Genomic DNA, 19,902 nt, shown 5'->3' with positions numbered 1-19,902 from the left:
TTCCAGAGACCCGGCTATAGACGCTTGGCTGTTTCCAGAGACCCGGCTATGGTCTCCCAGTCACACAGATGATTCCAGATGTATCCTGTATATCCCTCTCTGTCCCCAGAGGCTCTGTTTTAGTTGTCCACTCAGCTGACTCTAAAGACCTTCCAGAGTTGACCTTGAACCTGGACTAAGGCAGCTGACAGCTGAGACCCTGTTTTCTGGATTATGCTTCTCTTTGTTCACCAATGCAAGTTTTCACAGGCTCACCCTGCAGCAGCCTCGCAAGGGGCGCTCGGTCCCAGTCTCTGCTCAAAGCTTAGAGCGGGGAAACAAGACAAAGAACGCGTCCGTGTTTTCTGAACTGAGTGTCCCAGGGAGGAACGACGGCGGCGCTGAGGGGACGTGTGCCTGAGTAAGTGTGCAGATGACACAGCCTCACAGCCCCCATGTCCACAACTACACCCGGGCACAGACACACCTACACACGTGCACGCACTGTGCAAACACACACACGTGCACACACGTGAATGGACATGTATATGGATCATACGAGGGAGCTGGTGAGGCTGTGACTGCGTGGAGAGGGCTCCCGCGGCTTTCAGTCCACGCCGCGGAACACAGCAGCTTCCCATTTCCCACCCCGACTCCAGGCTCATCCACGCTGGACGCCATGCATTCTCCAAACAGCACCATCCCGCTCTGAGACCTTGTCCTTCATCTGACCTTCACCCCCTCACCCAGCTACGCCCTGCAAGTTTTGGCTTGGACGTCGTTCTTCCAAAGTTGCACCAACTCCAGGCTCATCCACGCTGGACGCCATGCATTCTCCAAACACAACAGCACCATCCCGCTCTGGGACCTTGTCCTTCATCTGACCTTCACCCCCTCACCCAGCTACGCCCTGCAAGTTTTGGCTTGGACGTCGTTCTTCCAAAGTTGCACCAACTGCTCCCTGCAGACCAACTACCACGCCCTTGGCGGCTTCAGACGACACCGTTTATTTTCTTACAATTCTGAGTGCCGAAAGTCTGGAGCCGGTTTCTCTGGGCCGAAAACCAAGGGGTCCATAGAGCTGCGTCCCTTCTGGAGGCTTGAGGGGAGAATCCATCTGGTGACCTTTTCTAGCAACTAGAGGCTCCTGCATCCCTTGCTCCGTGGCCCCTTCCTCCGTCCTCAGGGAGCTCCGTGGCCTCTCCACGTCCGGCTCTGGTTAGGACTCCTGCTTCTGTGACGCCTCCTTCCCCTGCCTCTGACCCTCTTGCCTCCCTCTTATAAAGACCCTCGTGCTTACACTGGGACCACCGGACAACCCAGGATCATCTGCCCTCTCCAAATCCTTAACTCGCCGACACTGGTAGAGAACCTGTTTGCCACATGACGTAAGTCACGTGTAAGGCAGCACGCGCACGGGTTCGTCTCCCACTAAGTCCGGAAAATGCTGCATGTCCGACAGTCTAATTTCCGTGCCCCCAGAATGACTCTATGGAGCAGAATCTGCAACACCCCTTGTATTAGCCACGTTTCGGGTGTCTATAGACTTGACATCTGCCCTATGTGCATATGCTGGACATGACCTAAGTCACTGCACAGACCTCCAGCTTTCCTCCCTGACCCCCTTCTCCTGAGCGAAATCCTCTTCCTGGGGGTGCACTTTCCAAACACGCACCGGCTGATCCAGAGTCCACACCCCCAGCCACCTCCCTTATGGGGCTCTCACACTCTGGGCCACTCTCCACGCTCCCTCAGCACCCCGGGGCCAGGGAACTGACAACAGGGTCAGCTCTCCACGAGCCCGCTGAAACTGGGGAGTCCAGCCCGTCCTAAGCCTGCCAACCCTGCCTTGCTCAGTCTTCCTGTAGAAACCGCACCGAAAGCTCTTGCCCACAGTCTCCGCTTGCCCCCCTCCCCTGCTGACCGCCCCTGGAGCCCTGCGTGGAGCGGTGTGCCCCTCCTCCCCAGGACTGCGACAAACCATCTTGCAGTCCTGTGGCTGCTCTGTGCCCGAATGACCCTCATATTGCCCACGAACACCCAGGGTTTTCAAATCACCCCGCTGCTGAGCTGGGATCACGTGCACCTGTGTGCTCGTGTGGGACGTCAGCTTCCATCACACGCGAGCCCTTAGGCTCCCCTAATAACACACGTCCTGACGGGGACGGGGTGTGGGCACCCTGGGGGGTGTCCAGAGAGCCCCCTGCCTTGTGGTGTGTAGAAAGCAGATCACATTTCCCTGGGTCCGTCCTCTGTCTTCTGTGTCGCGTCACATAGTGTCCGAGTTCCACGCCTGGGAGGCGCCCTCACACCCCTCTCTCCCTGACCCCCCAGGACTGGACCACGCGGGCGGGCCTCATGGATCTGTTATATGGACGGGATCCTCTGCTCCTTTGCTCAAGGCCCCTGTCATTTCCTAATGCCTCCGCACACAGATTAGGCTTCCATCCTCAACTGCCCACCCGATCGCTTAGCGCCGCTGCTGATGGCCGCGGGGTTGGACGACAAGGCGGCCCCACGCTGCCTCCACAGCAAACCCTCGGGATCCGCACGCCCGCGTCCCCACAGCAGGACCAGCTGTGCCACCAGGGGCTGTGCGGCCTCCCGAGCCCACTGGGGCTGGGACGTGCTGTGTCTCTACCTGCCTTGCGGGGTCAGCCTTGAGGACCCCACTCAGATTAAAGTGGAACATGACCCTGACAACTGCCGGGGGTGTGAGTGGCTCGTTCTGATTGATTTCTGTGTCTTTTATTATTATTATTTTTGTATGGAAAAGGTAAGAAACACACATGCCTGCTGTAGGCCTTGTATTAAAAGTTTTATCATATATTAAAAGAATATTTTTGAAAAATTCAACCTAAACTCAGCTATTTTACTTCTTTGCAAATAGTAACACATTTTTTAAAAGATTTTATTTATAAGTCATCTCTACACCCAACATGGGGCTCAAACTCTGAGATCAAGAGTCATGTGTGCCCCACAGACTAAGCCAGCCAGGTGCCCCAACACTGACACTGTTTAATCTTCCTACAAACCCTCCAGAGCAGGTCCTATTCTTTGCTCCATTTCTCTTGAAGAAACTAGGGACTGGTCATTAATTAACTTGCCCAAGGTCCGCCAGCCCTAAGTGATAGGGACTGTAGACTGTGTGTGTCCCCTTGACTCCGAGGCCTCGGGACAGGCTGCGACTCACCAGCTCGGAGGGTCTGTCCTGGCTCAGAGAGGGTGGGTGCCTGGCTTTCCAACACAATTTCAATTTGTACTGAGCTTTGCGTTTCCATTTGTACTCAAGGTTAATTTCTATTCGTACTCAAGGTTTTTCCTCTCATTGCTACCCTATACTCTGCGTCTTCGTTTTCTTCATTACGTTATATACTGAATTTCCCCTTTTTCATTCAGGGACACATTCTCTCTCTCTATTATTTTTCAACAATTAGTGATTGGTCAGGGTCCTCCAGATAAACAGAACCAAAAGATTCTGTTATAAAGATTATATATAAATATAAATATATATATAATACATTTTTATATAATAGAGTATGTATACATACATAATATGTATATATAATATAGAAATACATTTGTATATACATTTATATGTAAATACATATATATATGCATTTATATAAATAAATTTATATAAATGCATATATATTATATATACATGTGTATATAATATATATATGTATTTATAAATATATATTTAAATATATATTTATTATAGGAATCAGCTCATGGGTTATGGAAGCCGGAAGTCCCACCACCTGCTGTCTGCCCGGAGACCCGGGAGGGCGGGTGGTGTAATTCAGCCCCAGTCCGCAGGCCTGAGAAGCAGGCGCTACAATGTCCGGGGCAGGAGAGGATGGCTGTCCCGGCTCAAGAAGAGAGAGAGAGGGGATTGGCTGTCCTTCCCCTGTCTGTTCTATCGGTCCCTTGGAGGATGGAGGGTGCCCACCCAAATGAGGAGGGTGGACCTCTCCACTCAGTGACTGAATCAAATGCTAATCTTCCAGAAAGCTGCTTACCGTCTCACCCAGACGTGATGCTCTCCCGGCTCGGGGGACATCCCTTAGCCCAGTCGGGTTGACCCCTACAAATAGCCAGCACAGTCAGAATGGTGTAGTTCCCCTTAAAATCTGGCTTGACTCTGACCTGAGCCAGGCTCTCCGCAAGGGAAGGGTGGAGAGCCGGGCATTGGGGGAGAGAAGACTCCTGAGTCTTCGGCCCCCACCAGAGGAACGTCTGCCCAGGTCGGGCATCTGCTCCAGTGAAAGGGAGTCCTGTGAGTCCAGGCAGTGAGGCCCCTAGGGGAGCAGACACAGTTCAGGGGAAATTGAAAAACAGAAGTGAAATAAAGCCCACACTTTTTCCATTTTGAGGGTTTGGTGGGAAGAGGAGGAGGGAGAGGGCCGAAAAGCAGACCTTGTGGACTCCTTTCCTTCTTGACCCTCCCAACACGGATGCAGGGGTCAAGACTCAGGCCATGGGGGCAGGGACATTCCCTCGTGCTCCGTGGCCCCCAAGCGCCACCTGGAGGACAAGCCACGTTTAGCCTCTCCAGCGTTTGCCAGTCTTCGAGTCCCAGCTTTGCCTCCAGGTCTGACACCCATAATCATGCCACTCCTCCCGCCCCACTGCTTCCTGAGTGCCCCTCCTCTCCAGGTTCTCAGACAGTCTCCCTGTCCCTCCAGCCCCTGCCTCCCTCTTTCTCTTGCTCCCCCTCCCGCCAGCTTCAGAGCCCCCATGAGGCTCAGCCCAGGCCATTCCTCAGGGCTCACACCTCTCCCTTTGGGGCTATCAGCATCTGGGGGCTTTCCTTTCACTCAGCTGCCTTACCCCCAACTCTGCCCGCCCTGGGTCTGCACACATCCCGTTTCTCCTCCTCCCAGAGGGTCTCTGCCTTCCTCCCTCTGCCGTCTGCTCCTAGGCCCCACGGCACTGGGCCAGGAGTCCCGGGAAGAAAACGCCAATCAAAACCGTGGTGACCTAGCACCACGCACTCATTAGGATGGCTTTTATGTATGCAAAACTGTGTACGGAAAAGTCACAGGTGTTGGGAGGAAGTGGAGAAATTGGAACCACAGTGCATGCTGGGGGGGGGGGCTGTAAATCGTGGGGCGGTTCCGCTGGAAGTAAACAGAATCGCCCTGTGACCCAGCAGTCCCAGCGCGGGGGGCGCAGGCAGGGGGACGGAAGCAGGGACCCGTTAGCTGTGGGCACTCACGTCCACACCAGCGCCACCCGCACTGGCCAGGACAGCCGCAGGTGCCTGAAACGTGGAAGAGGGCAGCCAGCGTCAGGCACTGAGGAGGGACTCGGCCGGCCAGTGCAGGCTTGGAAGATGGAGGAAGGAGCCCCGTGTCCAGAAAGGAGTGTGGCCCTCCGGACACCCTCCTGTGAGCCCCTGAGACTGCCTCAGGCCTCTGACCTCTGGAACTAAATGAGCATAATACTGGCTGCTGTCGCCACTCCCCCCCCATTTGTGCTCATTGGTTGTGGCAGACGAGGAACCTCGGAGCCCAGGTGTCTCACACCGTTCTCATTGGCTCCCAGCCTTCTGGAAACAGATTCCGGCACCGACCTTTCCTTGTCAGTGCCCTGACCTCAGCCCCTGACGTGTCACCCCAAACCTGGGAGCACCAGGGCCCCAAGCCCAGCCGGGCCGCATTCCGGAGGCCTGGGCTTCACATCCACGGCGATGCCGCCACAGGTGGGGGTATGCAGAGCTCAGCACCGACTGCTTATGTCACACTCATATCTCCGATCTTTCACACCCCTGCTCCTGAGAAATTAATGTCATATTTTCCCGATTTACCCTGTGGCTCCAGTGTTGATGGGACGTAAGCATATCTTTGCTTTTATCATATTCACATCAGAGTGTGCTTTTCCTGTGTCTTACGGTTTAACTGTGGTTTGGACTGTGTAGAACGTTCATAGGTCTCAAACGCTAAAACCCCCTGAAATGGTGCATTCAGAGACGATCCACGTCCTCCGTCCCCTTCACCCCCCCACCACATACTGCAGGTGACAATTTTTTTAAAAAAGATTTTATTTATTTATTTGACAGAGAGAGACAGCCAGCGAGAGAGGGAACACAAGCAGAGGGAGTGGGAGAGGAAGAAGCAGGCTCCCAGTGGAGAAGCCTGATGTGGGGCTCAATACCAGGACCCTGGGATCACTCCCTGAGCCAAAGGCAGACGCTTAACGACTGAGCCACCCAGGCGCCCCTGCAGGTGACAATTTTTGTTGGATTCTGGTTTTCAGAACGAACAAGTCATCTGTGGGAAGATAAGTCAGCAGACACATCGTGTTCCTTAACACGTTTCTCAGAAGGAAGTTAGCCTGTTAGAGCGAGTGCTGTCTACCCTGCTTTCTGCTTTTCCGGTTGGTTCCCGCTGCTCCTGTAAGAAGCTACCCTGAAGGCTGTGCTGGAAACTGTGCATTCACGCCCGTGCGGTTCTCTGGCCCCGCAGTGTGACGCGGTCCCATGGGCTGCACGAAGAGGTCAGCAGGGCTGCGTTCCTTCCAGCGGCTACAGGCACTAAACAAAACACTCACGAACAACAAACAGATCGAAGAAAATAATCGTAACAGAAACAAAAAATACCTCTAAACGAACGAAAATGGAAACACACATACCAAAACCGAGGCATGGGCTGCTGCAAACACATCTCAGAGAGCAACGTTTATAGTCGTGAATGCATCTGTGAAGACATTGGAAAGCTCTCAACTACGCAACCTAACTTTACACCTCGAAGGGCAAGAAAAAGAAGAGTGCACTAATCCCAAAGTTAGTAGAAGGAAGGAAGGAGAGTGCAAATAAATGAAATAGAGACACCCATACACCCCCGAGAAAAAGAAAAAGATCAATGAATCTAAGAGTTTGTTATTCGAAAAGATAAACCTAATTGACAAACTTTTCAGCTAGACCACCCAAGAAGAAAAACGAGAGAAAACTCGAATAAAATCCAAACCGAGAGAGGAGGCATGACGACTGACACCGCAGAAATACGGAGGATTGTGAGGGTCGACTACCAACGACCCTGCACCCACAGATGAGACAACCTGGAAGAAATGGATCAACTCCCAGCAACACACAACCTACCACCACTAAATCAGGAAGAAATAGAAAATCTGAACAAACCAATACTAAGCGAGGAGCCTGAATGGGTCATTGAAGACCCATCAACACAGGAAATCCCAGGCCACCAGATGGCTTTACTGGCAAATTCTACGGAACATCCAAAGAAGAATGAAGCCAATCCTTCTCAAACTCGGCCCCAAAAGTGGAAGGGGGGGGCATTCTCAAACTCATTCTTCAAGGCCAGTGTTATCCTGATGCCAAAGTCAGACGATGACACTTTGTGTTGTCCTGACACTGAGATCCCAAAATCAGATGAAGACGCTACCAAAAAAAAAAAAAAAAAGCAAGTAAAGAGACCAAAGTTTTTATCTGTCCTTCATAACTCCAAAACAATTTCCCGGACAGATCATTCTTGCCAGCATCTTTTTCCTATCAGTGTGGTAATAGTCTTGAATTTGGATGTCCAACTATCCCCCTGGGTTTAAGAAATTCTCAGTTATCATTTCTTTACATAAGCTTTTGACGCCTTCTCTGTCTCTCTCTTTCTCTCTCCTTTTTCCGGAACTCTAATTATTCTGTTCTGCGGTAGATGCTGTCCAGTGCCTTCTATTAATTTTATTCATGAACTGAATTCCTTGAGTCCAGAATTTCTCTTTGGCTCTTTTGTGTGATTCCTATCTCTTTGCTAAATCTCCCTTTCTGTTCTCGTATTGTTCCTCTTTTCTCATAAGTCGATGAGTTTCCTCAGTGCAGCTATTTTGAAATCTTGGTCAGCTACATGGCAAAACTCCGAGTCTGAGTTCCGTTACTGGACGGCGGCCCTCATCTTTCGGTGATGACATGTGTCCTTGATTCCTCGTGTTCCTTGGAGTTTCGCATGGCTGTTTTAGCATTTGAAGTGGCGGTCACTCCACAAGTGCTTAGTAGCTGTATCACACGGGAGACGTTTTTCATTGGTCCTGCTTGTATCTGACATTTTCTCCAACTTGGCAGGGATACACAAAATTCATAAGCTTGAATTGGAACCTCTCGTTTGTTTTGCTACAAGTTTGCGGTTTCTCTCTTGCCCACAGACCCTGGTTTGTTTTCTGAGTCTGCACAGAGATCTGGCCACAGCATGCAATGAGGTGTGGGTTTTCACACTTGGGGAGTGGAGAGCGCCCTTGGACTAGGGCTGGGGGTGTGGGGGGGCAGATCTCCCAACAGCTCAGAGACAGGCTTCCTACTGGGGTCCTGAATGCCGTTGACGGAATGTATCCGTTTAAGCCCTTCGATATTCTTATTGTCTGGAGGTCCTGCTTCAATACTCTGGGCGTCTGCAGCAGACCCTCACCGCTGGGGAGGCCGAGCACCCACTCCCTTTCCCTGTTGGCTAGTTCAGCCCCCCAGCTGTTCCCCCAGCCCCCAGGGCAACAGAGGGTGACAGAGGGGCGACTTGGCAAAGTTGCTCTTACCTTCTCAAATGCATCTCCATTTCCTTCATTTACAACAAAGGGTCAAGACACACATGTCATTTCTAAATATATGCACCCCGACCCTCGGTGGGTGTCTCCCAGTCTCTGTAAAATGTTCAACGATGGAACTCCTCAGCTGTTGCCGACACCATCCCCACTTCTGTCCCTCTGACACTTACACCCTGTCCTCATTCTACTCCCCAAGCATCTCGAATTTCCATGTCTGGTCTCTCTCTGCTGCCTTCCTGAAAATCCCTCGTGTTCTGCATCCCGGTTTTATAAATGGGTCTTCAGCTTTGTCTTGCCCTTAACACGATGAATTTTTTGACTGTATTAATTTTATTGGATTTTTCATCTCTAAAATTTCTTAATCGTTTCAAGAATTGCCTAGTCTTCTGTCACATAATCCATATTCTTGCACCAAAAATTCAATATCCCCTTTTATTTTTTTCAGATATTTAAATATGGTTAATTTTATTCTCATATTTTCCCATCCATTCTATTTCCTCGTGTATGATAATTCCTATTCATCAGGAGCTTTTTGCCATTGTTACGACCACCCTCTGATGTCCGTTCTTGCTGGACACTCTCCTCCCGTACACCTGTTCGTGCCAGCACGGTTTCTCCGGGGGCTGTTCTGAGTCAGGCTGACCCCAAGAGATAATTTCAGCTTCTCCCGCTCCATGGTGTCCACTGCCCAATGTCACGTCTGCTCAGGGCTGTGTTGGGTGGCGATGGGTCCAATGCAAGCCCCAAGCTCACAGTCACTCACGGAAGAGAAAAGCTGCAGTGAATGTGTTTTACACACATAGGGGAGGTGACTCAGAGCTGGCCTGAGTCAGTGAGCGGAGAAACCCCCGTGCCTGTCCACAAACACATGCTGGGGAGCACCTCAGCTTCCAGCCTTCACCTGCAGCCCTGCCCCCTGCCTGCCCGTGAGGACCCTGGGGTCCCTCTCTGTGTCCACACGGAGGACCCGCTGATGGTCCCGGCAAGTGGCAGCTGTTCAGCTTTGTTCTCTGTTCTTTCTGACGGTTCTGTGACTGTTTGGGGAACTTTCATTTCTCGGGTCCTGCATATGACTGTTTCTCCACATTTCAGCAATATGGTAAGTAACACTTACTGCTAAGAGGGGCGCGTGAGGGGTCTTGACGGATTGTAGCCGACACCCGCCGAAGCAGAATCTGACCCCATACCACTCCCATGTACCAAACCCCCTTAACCTGCTCTGAAAACAAACAGTGATGGATCCCCTCCCATGAACTGGGAACCACGGACCCCCACAACGACCCTGAGTACTGGGGTTCGGGACAATCGGACCTAAACAAGGAAACAGGCTGTTATCATGCTGGGCCACACGGGCAATGGGCGATAGATGAATATTTAGATAAAGGTGAACTTTTCTCTCAAAATCAGAGCTCTGACTGAAATAAATGTTCCTACAGCTTACAGGCAGGACCCCAGGATGGGGAAGACGGCTCTGGCCCAGGAACGAGGGGCATCGAGGAGCCAGGAGGGACTCACAGGGATGTTCCCAAGAAGGGGGGTTGTGGATGGCGTCACAGGAAAATAGAGAAGACCATGGAGGTTGTGACAGAAAGAAAGCCCACGCTTTGAGGCCAGGAGAGGGGCTGGGATCCCTCTCGCTCATACAGCTGTGATTTCAACCTGAGCTGAGAGGAGACGTCACACGTGTGTCTGTGCTCACATGAGCTCCCAGCACGGCAGGAACCTGCGTCCCCCGCAGCATCTCCGGGGTCTGGGAACCCTGTCCATGGTGAGGACCCCAGGGATGTGCTGAGGATGCAGGAGACCCCATGGGGGAGGCTCTGGGAGGGAAGGACATACCCTGGTCTCCTCCCCTGGACGGGGCATCTCAGGAAGCCTCGGGGTCCACTTGCTGCAGCGTCACGGACACCAGAGCCAGGCTAGGTCCTTGGGGAGGGGCTGTTCCCCTTCCTGTTGTCACATCCTGCTGACATGATAACCCTGTGATGGGAAGGCCGGCCTCCGTGTGGTCACGCCCTGTGTGTCTGCCTGTCCCGTGGGCACCAAGGTCCCTCCCTCTGCACAGCCAGGTCTAGAGAAAGGAGACGCCATGGCCTCCACCCTCACGGCCCTGCTCTATCTCGGTGAGATCTGAGGAGGGGAGGGGACACCCTAGTCTGGGAGGGACCCGTCCCACAGCCAGGCCCCGGTCTGTCAGAGGCCCCAGGGTCAAGAGGCTCATGGGGAAGAGGGGTTCTGGTCAGGATTCGGGGCAAAGCTCTCACGGGGACGCTCTTCCAGGGCTGAGTGTGGGCCCCAGGACCCGAGTGCACGCAGGTGAGCCTGTCCCCAGGGGTCCCAGTCCCACCTCCTCACGGGGCACAGGGGCCACCCACCAGGCAGTGGGGGACAGAGATCAGCACTTCTGGGCTGACAGAGGGGGGACCTCTGGGGCTTTAGGCTGAGCTGGGACCTAGGGGTGGGGACGGTCTTGTGACCCAGCCTCTGTTTCCTTCCAGGGACCCTCCCCAAACCCACCATCTGGGCTGAGCCAGGCTCTGCGATCCCCTGGTGGACATCTGTGACCATCTGGCATCAGGGGAGCCTGGAGGCCCGGGAGTACCGCCTGCTTAAAGAGGGAAAGTTAGAGACCTGGGACACACAGAAGCCACCGGAGCCCGGGGACAAGGCCAACTTCTTCATCAGATACATGAGAGTTATACATACAGGACGATATCGCTGTGACTATCTCAGTCCCACCGGCTGGTCAGAGCCCAGTGACCCCCTGGAGCTGGTGGTGACAGGTGCGAGCCCACTCAGGGTCCCAGCCCCAGGCTCTGTCCTCAGGAAGGGGGTCTGCTCTCAGGGTGTCTCCCTCTCACAGCCGAGCCCTGGGGATCATGTGGGGGGATCTGAGCCCCATTTAACACCGCCCCCTCCTCCTCTCCTAGGATTGCAGAACAAACCCCAGCTCTCAGCCCTGCCCAGCCCTGTCGTGGCCTCAGGAGGGAACGTGACCCTCCAGTGTGCCTCATGGTTAGGATTCGACAGGTTTGTCCTGATGAAGGAAGGAGAACGCCAGCCCTCCTCGACGCTGGTCTCTCAGCGAGCCCCCAGTGTGGGGTCCCAGGCTCTGTTCCTTGTAGGCCCCGTGACCCCCAGCCTTAGGTGGACGTTCAGATGCTACGGTTATTACAACAACACCCCCCAGATATGGTCCTACCCCAGTGACCCCCTGGAACTCCGGGTCTCAGGTGAGGAGCCCAGCCCTGTCCCCTCTGTGTTCCTGCGGTCAACTCATGACCCTGTCTGGAAGACCCCCAATATGGGATGGGAATGAGCGGGTCATCCAGTGGGGCATCCACCCCTCAGAGGAATGGAGGTCACACCGTCCTCCAACGCCTGCCCCTTCCCACATGCCCATCACTCGAAACTCCAGGTGCATGCAGAGGGGTCTTCAGGGCCCCAACGCAGATACACCAGGAGGGTCTGAGCCTAGAGGGGGTGTCTATGGGAAGCTCCAGCCCTCCACCCTCCTCTTGTCTCCTTCCTGGGACCCTCTGGGGGCTCCAGTCCCCCACCCACAGGTCCCAACTCCACAGCTAGTACATCATGGGGACCTCTTTACTCAGAAGGAGTACAGACCATCCCAGGGAGTCTGAGAGCCTCTCAGAGCCTCTAAGACCCCCCGAGATACTCAGAAACAATCTTGTGTCCCCGGGGGCTGAGGGTCCGGCAGAGATGCCAAGGGAACCACAAGGATCCAGGGGCTCCGAGGCTAGCAGAGGAGGGACGGGATGGTTCTGGCAGAGTGGGGTGCCGGGGGAAGAGCAGCCAGGCTGAACTGAGGAGCACAGCAGCCCCATGGCCTCACCTCCCTGTCCTGGGTATATGTCGTACCTGGTAGGGTCCATTGAGGGGAGGGGTGTCAGTGCTCCCTGAGATGGTGATTTGGGGTGGATCCCTTTCCATCGGGGCCTTGGTTTCTCCATTTGTGATAGGGGAGAATCCTGGCTCAGATATCAAGGCCATGTCCGTTCTGACCCTACGGGGTTGCTGCATTAGGTTGGCAGAATGGGAAGGTGGGCGGTGAGGGTTGTAGGATGCAGGGAAACGCAGAGCAGTGATGCTGGTGACGTCCCCAGGGCTCCCCTGTCCATCCTGTGGTGCTCAGCTCCCTTCCCTGATGTGCTTGCTGAAACGTGCAGGCAGGTCCCATGTGCGAGTGTGGGGTCTGCAGGGCAGAGGACGGGTCTTGCTGGACTTGGGGAGTGGAGAAGGCATGGAGTCTGTCCCATGCAGGGAGGGTTCTGAGCACCCCAAAGCCTCTGACGATAGCAGGTGCAATCAGCTCTGGCTACAGGAGACAGCAGGGCACATGGGGCAACAGACGGGCCGTTTCAATCAAGGTAGGAGCCCAGAGCACGAAGCAGGTGTCCTCCAGGGTGGGCAGTGTGAGGAGAGCACAGGGAACCCACAGTCCTGGGTTCGAATCCCAGCTCTGCCACCCACTTCCTGGCCCGGTGACCTGGGGTACCTGATTGATCTCTCTGAGCCTTGGTTTCCTTTCCTGTGGAAGGGGTGAAGGTGGGGTGGCATTCCCCGGGGCATGATTATTACGGGGATTACAGGTGATGAATGCGTAGAGCCCAGCACGGGTCTACACACAGTCAATGCTTAGTTAACTCACATCATTGGTTCATTCACGATATCGCTTGTGTCCAAGGTCACAAGAACCGGAAAATTTTGATCGGAGTCTCTGTGACCTTCCTCCTGCTGCTCTCCCTCCTCCTCCTCCTCCTCTTTCTCCTTATCCGACACCAGCACCAGAAAAAAATGCTGCAAGTCCGGTAAGTGGAAGATGGAGAGTTCTGGTCTACCTGAGACTGAGACCTAACTCTGAAGATAGGAAGTGGCTTCTTAGAGCACTGCCAAAATATGGCTCCAAAACAGAAAGAGATGTTTTGAAAATCCTCCAAATGAAACAGTAAAAAAACTTCTAGGATGTTCTTTCCATCACTGCCTTCTTGGGACAGGCTGGAATTCCCACGAAGTACAGTTATGAGGGCAGGTAGTAGGGGAGCACCCAACACCTGCGGGGCCTCGCCAGTGATGGGGGGGGTCTTGGGAGGGGTCGTCATCACCCTGCAGACAAGAGCAGCGGGGAGCAGGCACAGGGGTGAGGAGTGCGGGAGGATGTGGCTGTGGTTGGGAGATGAGTTGCTTTGAGTAAATATGTAGGTCTATCGGGGATAAAGGGAGCCAAGTTACTCAAGGTCTGCAGGGTTATATAAATGTGCAAAGCCTGTTGGCTAGAATGAACTCTGAGCCGCTCTACTGGAATTGGAAATGCCAGTGTGACCTCGTTAAAATGTATGCAAATACATCGATGGACACGACGCAGTCGTAGGTGTGTCTGTTGTTGTGTCTGTGCTTATATGCACAACCTCCCACCTCTGTCTGTAGCTCCTTCACTGCTGCCTGATGCCCCTGTTTCTCTTCCCTCAGCTCCGGCTCCGTGGCTCCTGTCCAGGAGGAGAACCAGAGTAATCAGGAAGGAGGGTCCTGGTGGGAGACCGGGAGGAGTACTTCGGCCGGGTTCCGGACTTCGCATGAAAATTGCCAAATCTGTGTGATCCCAGGCACATCCTTGCCCCTTGCTGGGCCTCGGTCTCCCCATCTGAGTGTGGGAGGAGCATGTGGGACTGAGGGGTTTCAGGAATTTCGGCATGAAATAGAACATTCTCGTTCTCCAGATGCTGAGGTGAGAGAGTCCCAGCCTGAGGAAGACAAACAGATGGACAGTCAGGTGAGCCCCTGCTGCTGCCCAGGACACCCAGCACGGCCTCGTTAATCAGTTAAATGCATGGGCTGCTTCTCCATCTTCCTATCCCTCAGCTCAGCAGCATCTGACTTCACCCTTCCTCTTGAAAGGTGATGCAGGCTGCTGGCACACCACTTCTCGGTCAGTTTTTCTGATACCACATGGACCCCTCCTTCTTGGTCCCTTTATTTGTGTCCTTTGAACTATTGGTTGTCCATGTCTCATAATGGTCGTGCTGCCAGAGACCGTTGCACAGTTTGTGCACTGCACAATAGGGATCGTGGGGTTTAAGAGCCTACTGGTAGCATCTGAGCAGTGTGCCTTTTCTTATTCACACCAAGGCACCCTATAGAATGGTCTGTCCATGAACAGAGACCCTCAGCCTGGCTTTTTCTCCGTGTACTCTCTTCCCTCTGGTTGTGTGGGTTTAGATGCAACAGAACTTCGCAATAACGTGCCTTGTGTGTAATGATTGTCATTCGGCTCCTAGTCCCGCAGGAAGCTCAACCAGCCATCATGTTGACCTCACCATGAGACAAAACTGGACCACCTCTATGCTCATAATTCCACAATTATTTCTAGCCCCGACCTCGTGCCTGAGCGCCAGCCTCAGAGATCCAAGCACCCGTGAGCCGTCTCTGCTTGGCGCATGTCAGTGTCCCATCAGCCAACTCTCCGGTCTCCCCCGAAGAGTTGTCTTTCCCTCGATGTTCAGTACTTCCCCAAATCCAAAAGTCTTTTCCATTTGGAGACACTTTGTTCACCACGGCTGGGGGGGGGGGGCGGTTGTCAATGGCCGCTAGGGGCCAGGGGTGCTGCCGCATACCCCCCCCCCCCAGCAAAGAGCGACTGGCCGGCCGTGTTGACGCTCGGGGTGGAGGAGCTGTTGTAACAGAAGCAGGCTCTCCCCTCGCCTCTCGCCTGCACTTATCACCAGCCCAAGTCAGTGCTTCCTTGTTTGTGGGCAGTTCCCAACCCCATGGCCATGAATTCCTCGAGGGCAGGGCGCTGCTCTGTCCTCTTCTGCGCCCCTGGCAAGCGCCCTGTCTGTCCGTCCGTCCGTCTGCACTTGTGTGTGTGTATTTGGGTTTGGGTACAGACTGAAGTGGATGAACCAAACCCTAAAGACTCTGAGTCTCCCCCACTTTAGCTCATTTATTCATTCGGTGAGTTGACAAATCGTTATGAGGAATCTATGTCTGGCAAGGCTCTGTCTTAGACCGGGTGATAGAAACATGAGTGAAAACGTATCCGAGCCAGGGATCCACACGATCCGATTTGGGTTTTAAAATCGATTCTGGCTTCTGGGTGGACACGTAAGGGAAGAGGGACAAAGTGGAGGAGTTCCGCCCTCCCTGGCTCCCCCAGCAGAGCCCTGACAGTAAGTCCACCAAGGGGGTGACTGTGTCCCAGGGGGAACCACTCAGGCCTCAAGGAGGGGTGGCCCCTCTTCCTTCTGCACGTCGTCAGAGGGATTGCTGGACAGAAAGGGGGACAGGACGGTCAGGTGGGTCCTTGCTGCTCCCAGCACCCTGGCTCCCCCACCATCCCCCACCTGACTCCCACTCTCCTGCCCTCCAGGCCACGGCATCTGAAGACCCCCAGGATGTGACCCATGCCCAGCTGAAGGGCTTGAATCTCGGACAGGGGACAAGTGCACCCCCTTCTTCCCAGTCAACAGAGCCCGCAGCAGAGCCCAGCGTGTATGCTGCTGTGGCCATCCACTAGCCCAGGAAGGACCCAGACCCCACACTCCAGGGAGGAGGACCGCAGACACCCCCCAGGAGGCCCTGGGCCTGCCCCCCCCCCCCCNTGGACACTCAGCTAATGCCCCTGGGCCTGGGGACCTTTCATAAGCAAGCAGAATATCCTGGAGCTTTAGAAATCACTAGATTCTGCAGATAAAGATAAATATCAGCTCCATATTTTTAGAAATACAGCAAAACACTTCTAAAAAAACCCTGTGGGTAAGAGAAGCAAACCGCAAAGGAAAATAAGACTTCTTCTTCTTCTTCTTTTTTTTTTTAACTTAAATGACAGTGCAAATATTATATATCAACACAGATTTTTACTGAAATGGTCGTGTAAATGCTATTCGCCAAGATCAAATGGGAAAATTATGAATGAAATTATTACAGAGAGAAGAGAGCCTGAAAATCAGCAGTCCAGGCAACATCTACAGGAGTCAGAAAAAGAACAGCAAATTCATCCCATGGCACTGGGTGAAAATGATACCGTATTGATCATAAAGAATAGAAGAGATAAAAAATAATTGTATGAGCTTCGGCTGCCATAACAAGATACCACAGACTGGGGGGGGGGGGGCAGGGCTTAAACAACAGAAACTTCTTTCTTCAGAGTTCTGGAGGCTGAAGCCCAAGCCCAAGGTGCCGACAGCGCCGGTGTCCTCGGAGGGCTCTCCCCCAGGCTGACGGACGGCTGCTCACGTGGCCTTTCCTCCGTGTGGCCGTGGGAGGGGGAGAGAGGTCTCAGCTGTCTCTTCTTACAGGGCCACTACCCTATTGATCAGGGCACCACCACCCTACGATCTCATGGTCACTACTCCTTAGAGGCCCCATCTCCAAACACAGCCACACTGGGGGTTAGGGCTGCGACATGAATTCGGGGGTGGAGGGGGGCATAAACCGTCCACATCATTCCACCCTGAGCCCCCGAAATTCCTGTCCTTCTCCCACGCAAAGTACATTCATCCCATCCATACAGCCCCCCCTCCGTCTACACTGATTCCAGTATCTACGATCAATCTAAAATCCAGAGCTGCATGTAAATGACCCTGTAAGTCAGACAAGGGCAAGGTTCAGGGGCCACGACGGCTAAGGCAGAATTCCTGTGCCTGTGTGTGTCGGAGGAATCTTCCTGGTTTCAATCGCGCTCCATTAGCTTAACAATTCAGTCCTCCATTCACCTGGCTCCTCCCGAATTTCCTGGGGAGCATCCTCACAGGGGTGCTCAGAGCACATGTCAGCGTTCTGCTTCGCAGCTCAACCGCCAAGCGTGCAATTATGCGGCTCGTAGGTTCTGTGTTCCACGAGAGTCTGGACATGGTTCAGGCCATGTTCTCTGCCACTTCATTACAAGGGTCACGTTTTCTTCCTCGTGCAATGCCTCGTTCCTCATTTCGGCCTGAGATCCGGGGGGAGTGGACCTCCCTGTCCGCGTCTCTACCAGCAGCCCCTGCACACACAGCATCTTCCGTTTGGCGTCTCCAAACTCCCCCGGCTTCTCTCGCGTCTGTCTTAGGTATTTGTTCGGGTCGCGAAATCTGCAGTCCTCTGCTCCGGCTTCTGTGACAAACATCACAGACTGCAGACGTGTCCATGAAGGTGCTGCCAGGGCTGGCGTCTGGTGGGGGCTCCCCCCAGGGTAGCCGTGGTGTGAGCACGTGGACGGAGACACACACTGAGCTCCCTGGTGTGTCTTCCTTGGAGGGGTACTGATCTTACCGAATCAGGGCCACCCTTACAACCTCATTCAATCCTAATGACTTCCCTAGATGCCCCATTTCCAAATACAGCCAGGATGGGGGTTAAGGCCTCAGCATATGAATTTGAGGGAAGAACATAAGCGTCCAGTCCCATAACATTAATAAAGCCACAAACATTTATTATTGAGTATTCCCAGAATGTGTCAAGTCCCAGCAACACTCAACAAGAAATGGAGAAAAGACACCAAGAACCCGCATCAGTAATAAAATATGAGACATCACTACAAATCCCACAGACTTTCATAGTGCCAACCTAAATAAAAGAGGTAAACCGAGGCAAGCCCCAATTACCAAAAATGGAGTGGATCTGGGAATAGCAGAGGAATTGTACTTCAGGAGGTGAAAACTGTAGCAAGAAGGTCTATGGAGAGCTGGGGCAGGCTGTGCGTCCTGGGAGGAGTACAAGGGGTAGGGAGTTCAGCTAGAGACCAAGCAGCAACTTCCTGGCTTGAGTCTGGGGAGAAGCTCTTGGTGGCTGCCCCTTGGTCAAGGGATGGGTTTCCCTTTTCTGTAAAATCAGGCATTTACAGGAACTCAGTCTCTCTGACCTTGAGTATCATCTGCTAAGGACACATGCACTAGATTCTGCATTTCACACCCTCCAGTTCCGTTCTACACTGAGTCCTTTCGCAAGAGACGTAAGTGGACCTTACGAAGAACTTTATCCAATGTGGATAAAATGGACTAGTATCACAAAAACAATTATAAAACTAGCTCAGGCAGTGGGGGACGGAGAACAGCACTTCTGGGCTGACAGAGGGGGGACCTCTGGGGCTTTGGGCTGAGCTGGGACCTGGGGGTGGGGACGGTCTTGTGACCCAGCCTCTGCTTCCTTCCAGGGACCCTCCCCAAACCCACCATCTGGGCTGAGCCAGGCTCTGTGATCCCCAGGGGGACCCCTGTGACCATCGGGTGTCAGGGGAGCCTGGAGGCCCGGGAGTACCGCCTGCTTAAAGAGGGACACTCAGGGTCCTGGGACACACAGAAGCCACTGGAGTCCGGGGACAAGGTCAACTTCTCCACCATACACATGACAGAGGATTCTGCCAGATGATATGGCTGTGACTGTCTCAGTCCCACTGGCTGGTCGGAGCTCAGTGACCCCCTGGAGCTGGTGGTGACAGGTGCGAGCCCACTCAGGGCCCAGTCCCAGGCTCTGTCCTCAGGAAGGGGGTCTGCTCTCAGGGTGTCTCCCTCTCACAGCTGAGCCCTGGGGATCATGTGGGGGGATCTGAGCCCCATTTAACACCGCCCCTTCCTCCTCTCCTAGGATCGCATGGCAAACACAACCTCATTACAACAACGCCCCCCAGGTGTGGTCCTGCCCCAGTGACCCCCTGCAGCTGCAGGTCTCAGGTAAGGAGCACAATACTGTCACTTCTGTGTCCTGATGATCTGTTCAGGGCTAGGTCCTCAAGAGTTACCTGGGCGGGGATGGGAGAGAGGGAGGTCTCTAAGGGAGGGTCACTCAAAGGGAGATCTGCCCCTCAGCTCAAAGGAGGCCAACAGAGGCCCTCCCACCCCTGCCCACCTTGTGTGCCTCTCCTGGGTCTAAAGGTGCCTGGTGGGCAGCCGGAGGGTCTTGGGGGAGTCCACAGGGTAGGTAAAAGAGAAGTCTGAGTGAGATGGGGACTCCTGTGCCAGCCCCACCCCCCCATCCACAGGACCGCCTAACATTGGTGTGCCCCTCGGGTCTGTATTTGTTCGGGTCGCGAAATCTGCAGTCCTCTGCTCCGGCTTCTGTGACAAACATCACAGACTGCAGACGTGTCCATGAAGGTGCTGCCAGGGCTGGCGTCTGGTGGGGGCTCCCCCCAGGGTAGCCGTGGTGTTAGCACGTGGACGGAGACACACACTGAGCTCCCTGGTGTGTCTTCCTTGGAGGGGTACTGATCTTACCGAATCAGGGCCACCCTTACAACCTCATTCAATCCTAATGACTTCCCTAGATGCCCCATTTCCAAATACAGCCAGGATGGGGGTTAAGGCCTCAGCATATGAATTTGAGGGAAGAACATAAGCGTCCAGTCCCATAACATTAATAAAGCCACAAACATTTATTATTGAG

The 19,902-nt window shown here is 53.8% G+C and overlaps 1 protein-coding gene and 2 long non-coding RNA genes across 8 annotated transcripts; 2 read left to right on the top strand and 1 right to left on the bottom strand.

Annotated features, from left to right (window-relative positions):
- Positions 1-15: 15 nt before the first annotated feature.
- LOC121103469 lies at positions 16-916 on the bottom strand. Its single transcript, XR_005835714.1, has 2 exons — positions 848-916; positions 16-694 (listed from the first exon to the last, which is right to left on the bottom strand). It is a non-coding gene; the product is annotated as an uncharacterized LOC121103469 (long non-coding RNA).
- A 312-nt stretch (positions 917-1,228) lies between these two features.
- Positions 1,229-2,835, top strand: LOC121103468. Its single transcript, XR_005835713.1, has 2 exons — positions 1,229-1,367; positions 2,314-2,835. It is a non-coding gene; the product is annotated as an uncharacterized LOC121103468 (long non-coding RNA).
- Positions 2,836-10,534: 7,699 nt separating this feature from the next.
- LOC103680276 (leukocyte immunoglobulin-like receptor subfamily A member 5) lies at positions 10,535-17,440 on the top strand. Of its 6 annotated transcripts, none has more exons than XR_573090.2 (8): positions 10,535-10,649; positions 11,025-11,309; positions 11,457-11,759; positions 13,232-13,355; positions 14,014-14,135; positions 14,262-14,314; positions 14,820-14,980; positions 15,911-16,051. XR_573090.2 is itself a non-coding variant. In XM_008709818.2 (7 exons), the coding sequence occupies exons 1-7, from the start codon at positions 10,616-10,618 to the stop codon at positions 16,055-16,057; spliced, it is 1,068 nt and encodes a 355-aa protein (XP_008708040.2). In that variant the 5' UTR covers positions 10,535-10,615; the 3' UTR covers positions 16,058-17,440. The 6 variants fall into 6 exon arrangements, 3 of the variants coding, with proteins under 3 accessions (XP_008708040.2, XP_008708039.2, XP_008708038.2); XR_573089.2 differs by having other exon boundaries at positions 14,014-14,147; XR_573088.2 differs by having other exon boundaries at positions 14,014-14,314.
- Positions 17,441-19,902: the final 2,462 nt, after the last annotated feature.

Source organism: Ursus maritimus, unplaced genomic scaffold (assembly GCF_017311325.1).
Source record: "Ursus maritimus isolate PB19 unplaced genomic scaffold, ASM1731132v1 scaffold_19, whole genome shotgun sequence".
Classification (NCBI taxonomy): domain Eukaryota; kingdom Metazoa; phylum Chordata; class Mammalia; order Carnivora; family Ursidae; genus Ursus; species Ursus maritimus.
The sequence above is the reverse complement of the archived record's forward strand: the minus strand, read 5'-3'. Positions and strand labels throughout refer to the sequence as shown.

What these genes read in the sequence shown, in the direction of transcription:
- LOC103680276 (XM_008709816.2), top strand. Translation starts at nt 10,616, where the DNA reads ATGGCCTCCACCCTCACGGCCCTGCTCTATCTCG. An exon ending in CACGGCCCTGCTCTATCTCG is followed by an intron (nt 10,650 to 11,024) that starts GTGAGATCTGAG and finishes GTTTCCTTCCAG; the next exon opens with GGACCCTCCCCAAACCCACC. An exon ending in ACAAACAGATGGACAGTCAG is followed by an intron (nt 14,315 to 15,910) that starts GTGAGCCCCTGC and finishes CCTGCCCTCCAG; the next exon opens with GCCACGGCATCTGAAGACCC.